Source organism: Delphinus delphis, chromosome 4 (assembly GCF_949987515.2).
Source record: "Delphinus delphis chromosome 4, mDelDel1.2, whole genome shotgun sequence".
Classification (NCBI taxonomy): domain Eukaryota; kingdom Metazoa; phylum Chordata; class Mammalia; order Artiodactyla; family Delphinidae; genus Delphinus; species Delphinus delphis.
In genome coordinates this window covers 68,228,359-68,242,360 of record NC_082686.1, presented here as the reverse complement: position 1 = coordinate 68,242,360, position 14,002 = coordinate 68,228,359, and the positions used below count along the sequence as shown (strand labels likewise).

The following is a 14,002-nucleotide window of genomic DNA, read 5'->3' as shown; positions in this document are numbered from 1 at the left end:
TCAACGTCACTGGCAAGTAGGTAAGAGAGCTGTGACTCAGACCCAAGATGAAATGGAAAGACCGATTCCTAGAGCCACACACGTCTCACCGCTTGCTCCTATAAATGCACAGCCAGCTGCACGTCTTATATTTTGCTTCCTTTAAAAGCCACACCGTATACATGGGCTACACAGTTTTCCCACCTGTTTCCACAGCACAAACATGGCTGTCAACAAGGGAGAGTTCAGAGGCAGGACAACTGATCTGAGAGCTTATGAAAACAGGTTTTCTTATCCTGAAATTGCAACTGCAGTGCATTTAACCAGGACTTAAGTCCTAAAGCTTTTAATGTTGTGGAAAACCTCTTCTAGAGCCAAGAGGGCTCTGGGTTGCTGCCAGCCTGGTGTGCCGGGCCTGCTAACGAGGAAGAGCTGGTGGAGGGAGCAGAGAATTAGGTAGCAGGGACGAAGGAAGAGCAGGTGAATTCCCACTCCGGAAACCCAACCCTGCCTCAAAGCTCCATTAATTGAAAATAACAATTCAAGTGCTCATGACTCATGAGGTAAATCTGTGCTTTGACATACAGTATATCATTCAGTCCCCTAAAGCTGAGGGTCTAAACCGGCATTTTCTACCCCTCTGGCCTTAACCCAAGAGCCAAGTCATAAAATCACTTCGGTGGGTTACCACCAGCATTTTTAAAAATAACATTAAAAAGGAAACATCCATGCTTCCCTGGTGGCACAGTGGCTAAGAATGCAAGGGACATGGGTTTGAGCCCTGGTCTGGGAAGATCCTACATGCCACAGAGCAACTAAGCCCGTGCGCCACAAATACTGAGCCTGCGCTCTAGAGCCCGCGAGCCACAACTACTGAAGCCCGCGTGCCTAGAGTCCGTGCTCCGCAACAAGAGAAGCCACCGCAACGAGAAGCCTGCGCACCACAACGAAGAGTAGCCCCTCTTCGCCGCAACTAGAGAAAGCCTGCATTCAGCAACGAAGACCCAACACAGCCAAAAATTAATTAACTAATTTTTAAAAATTAAAGAGAAAAGGAAACATCAGTCTGTACCATAAGCAGCAAGACTGTTTTTGGTGAAAAATCTGCATCTGTTATGTTCATATAGACATATATGTACTTGATTATAATGTAAAATGCAAAATTGTTCTTCCAGGAGTTGCAGTAAAAATGTTTGAAAAACTGCTATAAACAATCTGTGTGGGAGGTGGTACCATCCCCACTTTACAGATGTGAAAACTGAGGTTCAAAGAACTTAAGGAGGGCTTCCCTGGTGGCACAGTGGTTGAGAGTCCGCCTGCCAATGCAGGGGACGTGGGTTCGTGCCCCGGTCCGGGAAGATCCCACATGCCGCAGAGCGGCTGGGCCCGTGAGCCATGGCCGCTGAACCTGCGCGTCCGGAGCCTGTGCTCCGCAACGGGAGAGGCCACAACGGTGAGAGGCCCGTGTACCGCAAAAAAAAAAAAAAAAAGAACTTAAGGAGTTCAACTTGGGTGAAGTCTAAAAGGGCAGAGCCGGGACTCAGAGGTCTTCTGGGCACAGATTAGAAGCTCTTCTCTTTGCCCATCAATGTGCACACTTCCCACTGGTATCCCCCGAGGTCTCTCCACTCCCCAGAGCTCCACCCAGAACAAGACCCGAAAGGCCAGCAAGTCTGCTTTCCCTTCCAATCTAGCTACTGAGCACAACCAACAAGAAAGAGCTTCGATGACTGCCTGAGCCATCTTCTCTGCTACCTGCTTGTGCACACTTCCCTAAACGCCTGCAGAGAAACGCAAAAACGGCCCATGCTTCAGCCAAGTGATGCCTCACAGTGTCACCAGTGTGTGTGACTTGTAACATGGGCAGAAGTTGTGCCACACCACTCGGCCCAAAGCTGCAACCTTGGCTGGCAAAATACTGTCCACCACGTAAAATTAACATTAACTTGTAAATGTCTCCAGTTTGTAGTTGCACAACAGCAATAAGTATAAGCTTTTTGGAAATACAGATTCCTGGGCCTTCCCCTTGAAGAAAATCACCTCGTGGATCTGGAGAGCCCAGGAATCCATTTTTACGCATACCTCCCTAAGACGGGTGTATTCACAGCCAGGTTGGAAGGCCATTATTCCATCTCTTAAAAACCCCCTCCCTGGACTCCATACCACTCCCCTCTCCCTCACTACCAGAATGTTCCATCTCCCTCCCCACCTTCTACCCACTCCTCAGCATTGTCAGAGCTGTCAGCCCCCCACCTCAAAGAGGCTCTTGGTGGAGGTCCAGCAATGACCTCCACATGGATAACCCAACGGGCACCTCCATTCTCGTTTTGCTCAGCCTCTTGAACCCAGGCAGAACTCGCTTGGTCTCCCGTCTACCTCTCCAGCCACCCTTCCTATCTTCTTTGTAAGTCCACCTCCACCATCCTGCAAATGCGGGAGTTCCTCAGGGCTCACTCACTCAGTCCATCTTCTCTTCCTGCCCCACACCCTCCCCTGGGGTCCCCCACCTGAGCAGCACCCCTAAATTAACATCCTCAGCCCAGACCTCCTTTCTGAGCGCCACACCCTCACATCCTGCTCACTCAGCGGCTCTTAAACCGGGGTCAAGTATAATTCTCAAATGTTAAAAACCCAATTCTCATACAAACAAAGACTGAGCATATTTCAAAGGGTTATTAACTCATTAATAAGGGACCCACTAAAATGACAAAGCTTGGTCAAAAGAGGATATAAGAAAAAAAAGGTTAATAAAAAGATTTTAAAAAGAGGTTATAGGGAATTCCCTGGCGGTCCAGTGGTTAAGACTCCATGCTTCCACTGCCAGGGGCCTGGGTTCAAACCCTAGTCGGGGAACTAAGATCCCACAAGCAGTGCAGCACGGCCCCCCCCCAAAAAAAAGAAGTAGTTATAAGAAACTTACAAGTGGTCGACGAAAAACAGGTATGATATGATTGCTAAATGAGATACCAAGCCGGTTAATGTCCTGAAGGATCTCTCTTCTCTACCAAACAGAAATCATTTGCATCCTTTCTAACTTTACAGAGTATGGGTCCTAAGGAATAATAAACAAAGTGACATTCCCTAAAGTACTGGATGCCGCTGAAGTGGGCTTCCTGGACAATGCTCCAGTGTGACATTAGAAAGTCACTAGATCATCTTTTATTTCCAAGTTTGGTGATAATTTTTCTTACACTGGGGTCTATGAATTTGGATGGGGAAATATCACATCTCTATTTTCACTAATTTCACTAAAATTTAGCCTTCCCTTTATTATGAATGTAGGTAACTAATTACAGTAGCACTTACAGTGTCTGTGACTTTGCCATCAACAGAAATCACATTTTCTCATCACAAGAGGATTGCTGCAGATATCTTGAAACACTGTCTATGCTTATCACTACTTAAAATTACAGAAATTATCAAACTTGCCACTAGATCTTCTTATATGACGCATTAAAAAAATACATACTATTTTGTCACAATTTATTATATTTTAATAACTATATTTCAATATCACTGGTTTCTTTTGTAATCCTATGCATTCTGTTTTATACATTTAAAAACATTTTTCTAAGAAAGGGTCCATAAGTCTTCAGAGAGGCCTTTCCTGACTCCCTGCAGTAGGATAGGGACCCCTGTTACACATTCTCTTACCACCTTATCTTCCTCCTTCCAGCACTTACTACCTGAATTAAATAATAAATTAGTGGCTCTCTCACTAGGCAATGGGAGGAAGGGATGGTGTCCATCTTAGTTATATTTTGTCCCAAATGCCTTGGTATAGTATGTCTGGCTCATAAAATACTCTCAAGAAGTATCTGTCAAAAACAAAAAAAGGGGGCTTCCCTGTTGGCACAGTGGTTAAGAATCCGCCTGCCAATGCAGGGGACACGGGTTGGAGCCCTGGTCCGGGAAGATCCCACATGCAGTGGAGCAACTAAGCCCGTGCACCACAGCTACTGAGCCTGCGCTCTTGAGCCCGTGAGCCACAACTACTGAGCCCACGTGCCACTGAAGCCAGCGCGTCTAGAACCCGTGCTCCGCGATAAGAGAAGCCAATGCAATGAGAAGCCTGCGCACCGCAAGGAAGAGTAGCCCCCGCTCGCCGCAACTAGAGAAAGCCCGCACGCAGCAACGAGGACCCAACGCAGCCAAAAATAAATTAATTAATAAATTAATTAAAAACAAACAAAACACCAACAAAAAAGAAAGATCTGTGGAATAAATGAACATCTGTGACACGTGCAACATGCAGACAGTGGTCCACGTTTCTTTGAAATGAGGAGCATGTACAACACTCTGCCCAGGACCCAGCAGGTCAGACCCCTTGATGACAGCAAACCTGCTTGTTCCTCGGGAGCCTGCCCTACTTGGCCCTATAACAGAGCTTTCCAGCCAAGCCCACATCTTGGCTCAGAAGCTAGATCACCCTAATGTTTTAAGCCCCAATGTAAGGCCCTCGACCTAGATCTCCATTAATACCTTCCACGCGAAGGATTAAAGGATCTGCTCACGAATTAAAGACATCTGCTCAAGCCAAGGGGTTAGACAAATGGTGGGATTCTTTGGGGCAATGGATTCTCTACCCCTGCCCCAGCCAGCTGTGAGGAGTGGGGAACTCTGAAGCAGGGCACAGGCTCACCATCAGGCCATCTGGGAACAGAGCGCACATCCACCTGGGGGCTCAGTATGACCTTGGGGGATAAAAAGACGCAAAAAGGCTATTCTAATCCCATACTCCTTCTGAGTGTCCAACCCCGACTCCCCCGCACTGCATGACTGCAAAGCTAATCATTTAGAAGCGGTCATAAACTGGTGTGTGGAAAGAGGCCCTGTTGGACGTAGGTGGTCAGAGGGGACAGCTATCTAGAGCCATGCAGGAGGGTGATGAGAAGGGCAGGAAGGATGGTCAGTGAGGGCCTGGCTACGGCCCCTACTCAGGCCATCAGGGAGCTAAAGAGCAAGGTTCACGGACTCCCCAGGTAAACGGCTGGTGCTGCGATTTCAGAAAATAGCGCGTGCCAAGGAGGCTGCTCAGACATTCAGGCGACCCACTCATCTGCCTATGTCCTCCCCTTCCAGGCCATGACCATCAGTGGTCTCTCTTCCTGCTCTGTCAACCTACTCATCCCTCTTTCGGGGTAACAGTACTCAACCAGCTTACCTCACCCAGCTCATGTGGGACTCAAAACTACACAGGTGTGAAATGTGTGGAAATGCTTTGCAAACTCTAAAGCCCTCTACAAATGTACCAGGTGTCTTCTAATTCTCGTTGCCAGGTCAAATGGGTAGCCAGAGGCCTGGGTCAGGGCCACAGGATGGGCCAGGCAGGAGGAACAGAGCTCCTTCCCTCTCCCACTGAAACCTAGGACACCAGGTGTGGGGGAAAAGGAAGCGGGGGGCAAGCAAACCATGGAAGTCCGGCAACGTAGGAGAACTTAGGCTCTCCTACACCCCATGCGCACTCTCTGGTCCACTGTCATTTAGCCTCCAAAACCTACCACAATCACCAAGGGAGACACAAGAGCCCCACAGAACAAAACCACAAAGCTGGGGCGTACCTTCCAGGGAGGCGGTGTGGTTGGTATCTCCATTCTCAAGAGAGGATCCACTTTCAGAAGAAAGGGGAAACACAGAGCACTTAAATCCTCAGTTCCTCTGTCCGCATGCACGCGTGCCCGCGCGCACACACACACACACCCCCATCCAGAGGCTCTGCAGCGGCCCAGTGCAGAGGGGCAAGGAGCCATCAGGAGCTCAGCTCCAGGGGACTGTGCCGGGGAGAGTCCTGGCTGCACGGGCCCCCCAGCCGTGTCTCGCAGCCTCCGCTCACACCCGCTCTGGCCCTTCACTGGCTTCCGGGTGCCCCTTCTCCAACGATCTGAGGTGACTGCTGTGGCTCCTACTTAGTGGGCACGTCCACGTGCCACACAGTGTGCTGGGTGCTTCCTGTATTATTTCTGATCCTTTCAGCTTTGCAAGATGGGTATCATTACCACCACTGACAACAAGAAAACAGTCAGGGCCCAAGGTCACATAGCTCCTGAGTGTCTAGCTGGCTAAAAGCCCATGTTCTTTCTATACCATCGCACTGGACTACATCTTGTAGATAACAGAGAAGAAAGTAACAGGAAGAAAGTGTTGTTTTGGGAAAACTAATCCAGTCTCTCCCGCTCCAACCCAACCCTCCACTGTGGCGTAACTGCTCTTGTTAGTGAAAGGGCCGTTTTCATCATATCTCTCCATTGCCTAAAGAATCAAGTCCCTAAAGCTTTGTCAGGCATTTAAGATTCTTTCCAATTCACTTTTCCAGCCTCGTTTCCCCAACCCCACCCTCAAATCCTCCCTTCCATCCAGCCCGGCCCATCACTCCTCATTGCCCACGTTTCTGTCTTGGCTTCCCTGCCTGCAACACTAATTCCTTCAACCAAACACAGACGGGGGGTGACTGCACGCCAGGTCTGGGCGAGGTGCTGGGACAGGGAGGATCCCCGCTGTCACAGAGTCTGCCTTCCTTGTGAGGCATGAGCTGCGGCCCTTCTCTGGCCCCTTGGTGCCCCAGAGCATGACCCTGCTCCGAATCCACAGCACTGTGTTTGCCACTCCTACGGCACTCAGTCATTCCAACTCGTGTGCCAGTTCTGTTTTAAAACTTCCTCTGTAATGTGTTTACTTCTGTGGGAAAAGTGCACTCCAGGTTCCAAGCAGCATTATCAATGGCAGTTGGGCTCTCATGCCAGCCCACAAAAGCCTACTAAATATATAGCGGTGTAGAACCTAAATACGTGTACATTAAAAGCTCTGCAGGAGAGACCAGGGCAAACGTCTGCTGCTTCCTGCACCCCTACCCACTGTGCCATCAAGTTCTGAGCTTCACGCCACCCTCTGGGGCAGAGGCCTGAGCAGTGGGAGGAGGGAAGCAGGTGGGAGCTGGCACGACAGAGATGGAGGGGGAAGAACGCTGATGTGTAATTCAGGGGCCTGGCTCCCATCCCCACTCTGTCTTTACAAACTAGGCCTCAAGTGGGTGAGTCCCTTCCCTCTCAAAGCCTTACTTTTCTCTTTTAAAATCAGGGAGCTGGGGGCTTCCCTGGTGGCGCAGTGGTTAAGAATCCGCCTGGCAATGCAGGGGACACGGGTTCAAGCCCTGGGCCAGGAAGATCCCACATGCCGCGGAGCAGCTAAGCCCGTGCCCGCGCGCCACAACTACCGAAGCCCACGCGCCTAGAGCCCGTGCTCCGCAACAAGAGAAGCCAACGCAATGAGAAGCCCGTGCACCGCAATGAAGGCCCAATACAGCCAAAAATAAAAACAAATAAATAAATAAAAATTAAAAAAAAAAAAAAAAATCAGGGAGCTGAGTTAGGTCAGTAGTTCTCAGACCTCTGAAGCTCACAGATTGGCAGGATATATTTTTAAACATGTATTTAAAGTATATGTTTAAAAATATGTAGTGTGTATTACATATATATTTTAAAATAAATTTTATCAATTAAAGGACTTTTTAATAAAATCACAATATACTATCACTGCTTTCATTTTTTTCAAAAGGACATTATAAACCACTCCTCCACCCCCCCCACCCCCCCACATGCACTCCCTCAATATGGACACCGTGTCAGAGAAATGAAGTTTTTAAACCGGAAATATTTGGAATCATGAAAAAAAAAAAAAGCCATTCACCATTGTTATTTTTCCAATTTGTCCGTGAACCAGTGCAAACTTCATCACAGCCCAGCTCCAGGCCTCAGCCTGACGATGGAACCCTTGAGCTGGGTGAGGCTGAGTCCTCTCCAGCTCTGACATTACTCCACTCTGAGCGAGCTCTGGATGGAGACTATACAACAATCAGCATGGATGGCCCCGGGCAAGGGTCAGCTGCAGGAAGGAGCTGAGTGGGACAGCAGGAAGGGGCAGTCGGCTGCAGGGGTAGGGACAGGACAGCCTGGCCTCCCCAGCCGCAGGCCCGGGGCAGAGACACCCAGCCTGGAAGGGCTGGAACTAACCTGTCCCAAGTGTTGACTAGCGCTGTTTCCACCCCAGAGTGTGGAAGGCTGCGAGTCCCCAAAGAAACTTTTTTAAAAGTTCCTTTACTAACTTTTTCTGATCAAAAACTAATGCACATTCATATAGAAAACTTGGGAAGTACCAAAAAAGCAAAAGCAAAGAAGTAGGCAAAAGTCACCCACAACTCCACCTTCCAGAACAATCACTGTAAACATTCTGACGCACTGCTAATCCCTCAAACACTTTTGTAGCTATCTTCAGCCACCCTGGGATTCAGTTTTGTATCCCGCTTTTCCCCTAATTATCACACTCAAATACTTCTCCATGTCCTTAGATATTCTTCATAAGCATCATAACATATTTTGATAATAAACCCAGCATTGTAGTAAATACCAATATTCTTTATAAACATGACTTTCCGTGGTATGGATAGGGCCAGAAATCATTTAAACATGCTGCCGTTGTTAAGCATTTAAGCCACTTCCATATTTTTGCTATTGTAAAAAACGTGGTGGGTGTACACCCCTGTCCATGAATCTCTGTAGACCCCTTTACACTTCTCTGTATCTCTTGGGTCACAGCCCAGTGCTCTGCGTGTATCTGCCCCCAGTAAATACTGAGTGGACAAAGAAATCCAATCCACTCCCAGGAGCTGCAGAACCCTTATCAGATGGACGTAGAGTTTATATTTACAAAGGCCCACCCTGGTGTCCACCCGCCACTCATCACTGACCCTACACCTCAGGCTCACACCTGCTAAGTCAATCTTGGGCTTGCGGAAAGGAGAAGATGTCAATTCCTTGTTGAGGCCTCCCAGGTTCTAGGGCTCTCAGCAAACCTACCCACTCTCCGTACCTCCAGGTGGAGGGCATCAGCAGACCTCAATTGCCTAGAGGACTCCCACAGCCCCTCCTGAGGGCTCAACCCACCCCTTAGGAAAGTCATGGCTGACCTCCCTCTAAATTAATGTATGGCTCCCCTTCAGGCGTGCTCCCAGAACTTCAAGTATCAGCACTCACCGTTCTGTCTTTATTTGCTCACAGGACTGACTCCCCTGCCCAACGCAGGGCAACACCAGAGGGCAGGAACAATGTGTGTTTTGCTCCCTGCCCAAAATCCAACCCAGTGCCAGCCAAACAACGGGGTTGATAAATAAATGTTTGCTGAATGAAACTTCTTTCTGGTCTGAGTCTCAAGCCTTTTATTTTCACAGGAGGGAGAGGAAAGGGGAAGAAGAGAGGAAAGTAGGACCTCCTAAAACAGCCCAAGTGCAAAGACCTGATAGCGGGTGGCACTGGAGATGGCCCCCTGGGCACAGTCCAGCAGTCCTGCCTGGCCTAGAAACCAGTCCAGACCAACCGGGAGCAGGAACAGAATACAAACAGATCAAACACACCTAGATTTCGGGAAGTGACACTGCCCCACTCCAGCCTCGTTTCTCTCCAAGAGAATGGTCAGATCTAGAGGAGCAAGGACCTTCCTTTCCCACCCATTTTCATACAACTAGAAAATACAGGGTCACTCCTCACTGGCGAACCCAGAAGGTCAGGGTATTGAGAGATGGAAGTATTTAAAGCAACTCAAGCCACACTCCATTTTTTTCTCCTCACGTTTCGTCCAGCATCCTCGCCACACCCAAAAGAAAAAACCTGTAAAATCTGGGTTGGAGAGAGTGCCAGCAGCAGGAGGTTCCCTTCAGGAACTTCAGGTAAAAAAGGAGCCAAGATTGTCCTAAAATAAGGCAGACCAGAAGTTATACTAGAGGTGTGGAAGGAGGCCATATTATCCTATCACACACCCACAGCAACACCAAGGCCAAATCCGGGGCCCTGGGTGCTGTGGACACACCCATTCCAACCTCTCTCAGGGATGCCCTGCGGCATTCTCCCCCACCCCACAAGGGTAGCAAACTCCTCCGGAGAGCCTGCACTCCCATCACCCTGGCCCACCTTCTCCACTCCTGTACGGTTTTGCAGTTTAGAGCTACGTCCTCCGATTTCTCATCCGACCCTCCTGGCAACCTTGTTAGAGTGGTATTTAAAGCGTCCCCATTTCATGGATGAGAAGATTAAGTCAGGTACATTAAACGATAGGCCGCGTCACAAGCCAGAAAGTGGCTGAGGTTCCAGCCAGCCTCAGTTGGGTGAAGGAGCTTAACTCCCCCGCGGTGACCCCACCCGGCCCCGCCAAGCCTGGCCGGCTGGCGGAGATCCACGTGGTGACTGGAGGTTCGCGGCTGCTCAGAGCCGAAACCAAGAACTAGGTGGCTGGCTCCAGAACAAGGTTTCCGGCAGTGCTGGTGGCAAGCACCCCCTTCTTACCCCGTACTCACACAGGTACAGGGCCCGGAGTCTGGGGTGCAGCACCCCCGCAAGCCGCCGGCGTCCGGCCCTAGCCCGCGGCCGCCCCCTGACCTGCGCCCCTGCAAAGTTGTGTCCGCGGCGTAAGCCCCCCACCCTCGCGAGGGATCGCCCAGCGCCCCCGGGGTCCCCCACCCCGGGCTCCTTTCGACCTTTGAGCCCCGGAGCACCCCGCTGCGAGTGCACGGCGATCGCCCGGCTGCCTCCCCCGCAGCCACCGGGTCCCCGCCTGCTCGGCACGCACACCCCCAACCAGGCGCCCGGAGGCATCTATCTCCCCGCACGTCCCGGGAGGGCCGGGAGCAGGGAACTCGGACCCTCGCCGGGCGCACGTGCCGTCCCGGCCCGGACCCCAGCGCCACAGCCTCACCCAGACCGCCAGCAGCAGCAGCAACCACGCCGGCACGACCCGCGCCATCCCCGCCGCAGCTGCCCACGGCCGGTTCTGGTCCCCACTCGGGCTCCCGCGACCGCAGCTCCGCCGGGGGCAGCCACCTCCGCCACTTCCCAGCCGCTCCCCGCCTCCGAGTTCCCGGTGCCACGTCTGCCAAAGCATGCGCACCGCGCTGGCAGAGCCTGCCGGGGAGAAGTGCGTGCTGGGAGTTGTAGTTTGCAGCATGGCTGAGCAGGGGTCCGCGGGTGTGAACTTGGCCCCCAGGCCAGGTAGAAGTCTGAGTGGAGTGCAACATGGTCAGGGTCAAAGAGTAAGGGAAAGCAGTTAATTTGGGGGGCTTACTCTGTGCCTAGAACTTTAGAAACAAGATCTCCTTCAGCTCAGGTAAGTTTTATTTTCCACACTTCGAGGATGAGGTGGCGGCCCAGAGAACTTAATAAGACCCAGATCACACAGCCTGGAAATGGCAGAGTCCAGTGCTGCTTGTGGAGGATAGGAAAAGCCGTCGTCCCTGCGTCCCTCCAACTGTTTCTTTTTTTCATTCAGAAAACTGTATTGAGCTGTTGGAAAACAGTTTGACATTACCTCAAAAAGTTGCACAGAGATGACCTTATAACCCAACAATTCCATTCCTGGGCATGTACCAAAAAGACTTGAAAACAGGTATTCAAACAGATACTTGTACACAAATGTTCATAGCAGCATTATTCACAATAGCCAAGAGGTAGAAACAACCCAAGTGTCTATTGAGAGATAAATGGATAAACAAAATGTGATATATTCATACAGTGGGATATTATTCAGTCATTAAAAGGAATGAACTACTGATGTATGCAACAATGTGGATGAAACTCGAAAATATTATGCTAAGAATGGAGCCAGACACAAAAGTATGCATATTGTATGATTACATTTATATGAACCATCCAGAAATGGGCAAATTCATAGTGACAGAAAGCAGATTAGTGATTGCCCGGGGCTGGGGGGAGGAGGAATTGGGGAGTGACTGCTCAGTGGGTACAAGATCTCCTTGGGAAGGATGAAAAGATTTTGGAAAAAGACAGAAACGATAATTGCACAACATTGTGAAGATACTAAGTGCCACTGAATTGTACACTTTAAAATGGTTACTTTTATGTTATGTGAGTTTTATCTCAATAAAAAAATTTTTAAAGAAAAAAAACCATCATTGAATCCATTCCTTGTGCTAAAACATTCATGTGTGGAATCAGTTATTCATTCAAGAATTTTTATTAAATACCTACTACACCCTGAGGCTCAAGATATATAGTAGTGAGATGGACAAGGAAGTGCACAGTCTAGGATTGATAGGTTATAGCTGGAAGATCTTTGCTCACTGTCTGGAGGTTCCAAGCTCAAAACCTAGAAGTCATCCTTGATTCATCCTCACTTCTCAACAGGCCCATCCAACCCATCACCACATCCTGTCAGTTCTACCTCCAAAATATAACTCTTCTGCCACCTCCCAAGTCTAAGTCACTGACATGTCTCAGCCACTCAAGGGCAAGACTGCGCCTTCCATTTGCCTGCTCCTTCCTCCTTGTACCCCCTACAATGCAGTTGTTAATGTCAGTCGGATTTTGTTAGCCATTTCCTGGAAACCCTCCAATGGTTTCCCATTGCCCATAAAATGAAATCCAAACACTTCCCCATGACCTGTGAGGCACATATGGTCTGGGTCTGGCCTCTAGACTTCATCTCCTGCCTCTCCCCTATGCTGTCCACTTGGCTCCAGTTACACAAACCATCATTTCCTGCCCATCCCCCACCATCAGAGCTGTTCCTACTTCAGGGCTAGTACTTTTCCTATTCTCTCTGCCTTAACACTCTCCCTGGTCCTTGGTCTGACTGCCACCTTCTAATCCCTTCAGGGCTCTCCTACATGTACATCCTCAGAAAGGCCCTTGGAGCAACCCATCTAAAGGATCTCCACCCCCAAGCCCCTTATCCTCTAGCTCAGGTTCTGCTGATTCCTTGCCAGCCCTTGCCACAATCCGCCACTACTCGTTTAGTTGGTGTGTCCATGGTCTCCTGCTACAAGTGGAATGTAGGTTCATGTCTCTCTTGTTAGCCACCTAACTGCAGAGCCTAGCATAGGACCTGAGCCTCGGGTGGTTCTCAGAGTTCTTTTTGATAACTAACTGATTGAGTGAAGTGATGTGTTGGAGAGTTTCAGAAATTCCTGAATCAGGCGGGAGACAGGGCTTCCTCTGCATGCTCTGCATCCTCAAGCTCATGATCTGCATATGGGAAAGGGGGCCTTTCAGCTCCTCCTCTCTGTTTTTTTTGGTGACTCTGCGCCAGGCCAGGAATGGAACCCCGGCCCTCGGCAGTGAAAGCGCAGAGTCCCAACCATTGGACTGCCAGGGAATTCCTTCTGTTTCTCATCTGTAAAATGAAGTGGCTGGTAAAGATATAGAGCACCGGTACTCCCATGCATTGATGATGGGAATGTAAATTGGTTCGTCCACTTTGGACAACAGTATATGTATAAAATATGTACCAAAATGTTCACAGCAGCTTTATTCATAATAGGGCTTAATTGTGCCTACTCCCCCACAAGTTCATATATTGATGTCCTAACCCCCAGTAGAATATGACTATATTAGAATATGACTTAGAATATGACTTAGAATATGACTATATTTGAAGATAAGGCCTTAAGAAGTAATTAAGTTGAATGAAGCCATTGGGATGAGCCCTAGTCCAATATGACTGGTGTCCTTATAAAAAGAGGACATTAGGACACACAAAGAAAAGGAAAGACTGTGTGAAGACACAAAGAGAAGATGGCCAGCTACAAGTCAAGGAGAGAGGTCCTCAGAAGAAATCAACCCTGCTGATACCTTGATCTTGGACTTCTAGCCTCCAGAATTGTGAGAAAGTAAATTTATGTTGTCTAAACCACTCCTTCTATGGTACTTTGTGATGACAGCCCTAGAAAACTAATACAGTGGCTAAACTGAAAACAATGCAAATGTCCTTGTAAAAGTAGATAAGTAAATGATATCCTATTCTGCAACAAAAAAGAACAAACTACAGATATATACAAGAACATGGATGAATCTCAAAACCCTGATGTTGAACAAAAGTAGCCAGACACAAAAAAGCACATACTGTATGATTCCATTTATCTGAAGTTCAAGAACAGGTAAGCGTAATCTATGGTGATAGAAGGAAAATGGGGGTTCCCGTGGTGGGGGCGGGGAGGAGGAGAGATCAACTGGGAAGAAATAGGAGC

At 49.1% G+C, this 14,002-nt stretch overlaps 1 protein-coding gene across 1 annotated transcript in view; it reads right to left on the bottom strand.

Moving 5' to 3' along the window:
• The window catches only part of PDIA5 (protein disulfide isomerase family A member 5), a 93,878-nt gene extending 83,004 nt beyond the window's left edge, over positions 1 to 10,874 (bottom strand). The window contains exon 1 of the mRNA XM_060010766.1: positions 10,717 to 10,874. Within this exon, the coding sequence (XP_059866749.1) occupies positions 10,717 to 10,764 (48 nt within the window). The 5' untranslated portion in view covers positions 10,765 to 10,874. The remainder of the gene's footprint in view (positions 1 to 10,716) is intronic.
• Between the last annotated feature and the right edge of the window lie 3,128 nt (positions 10,875 to 14,002).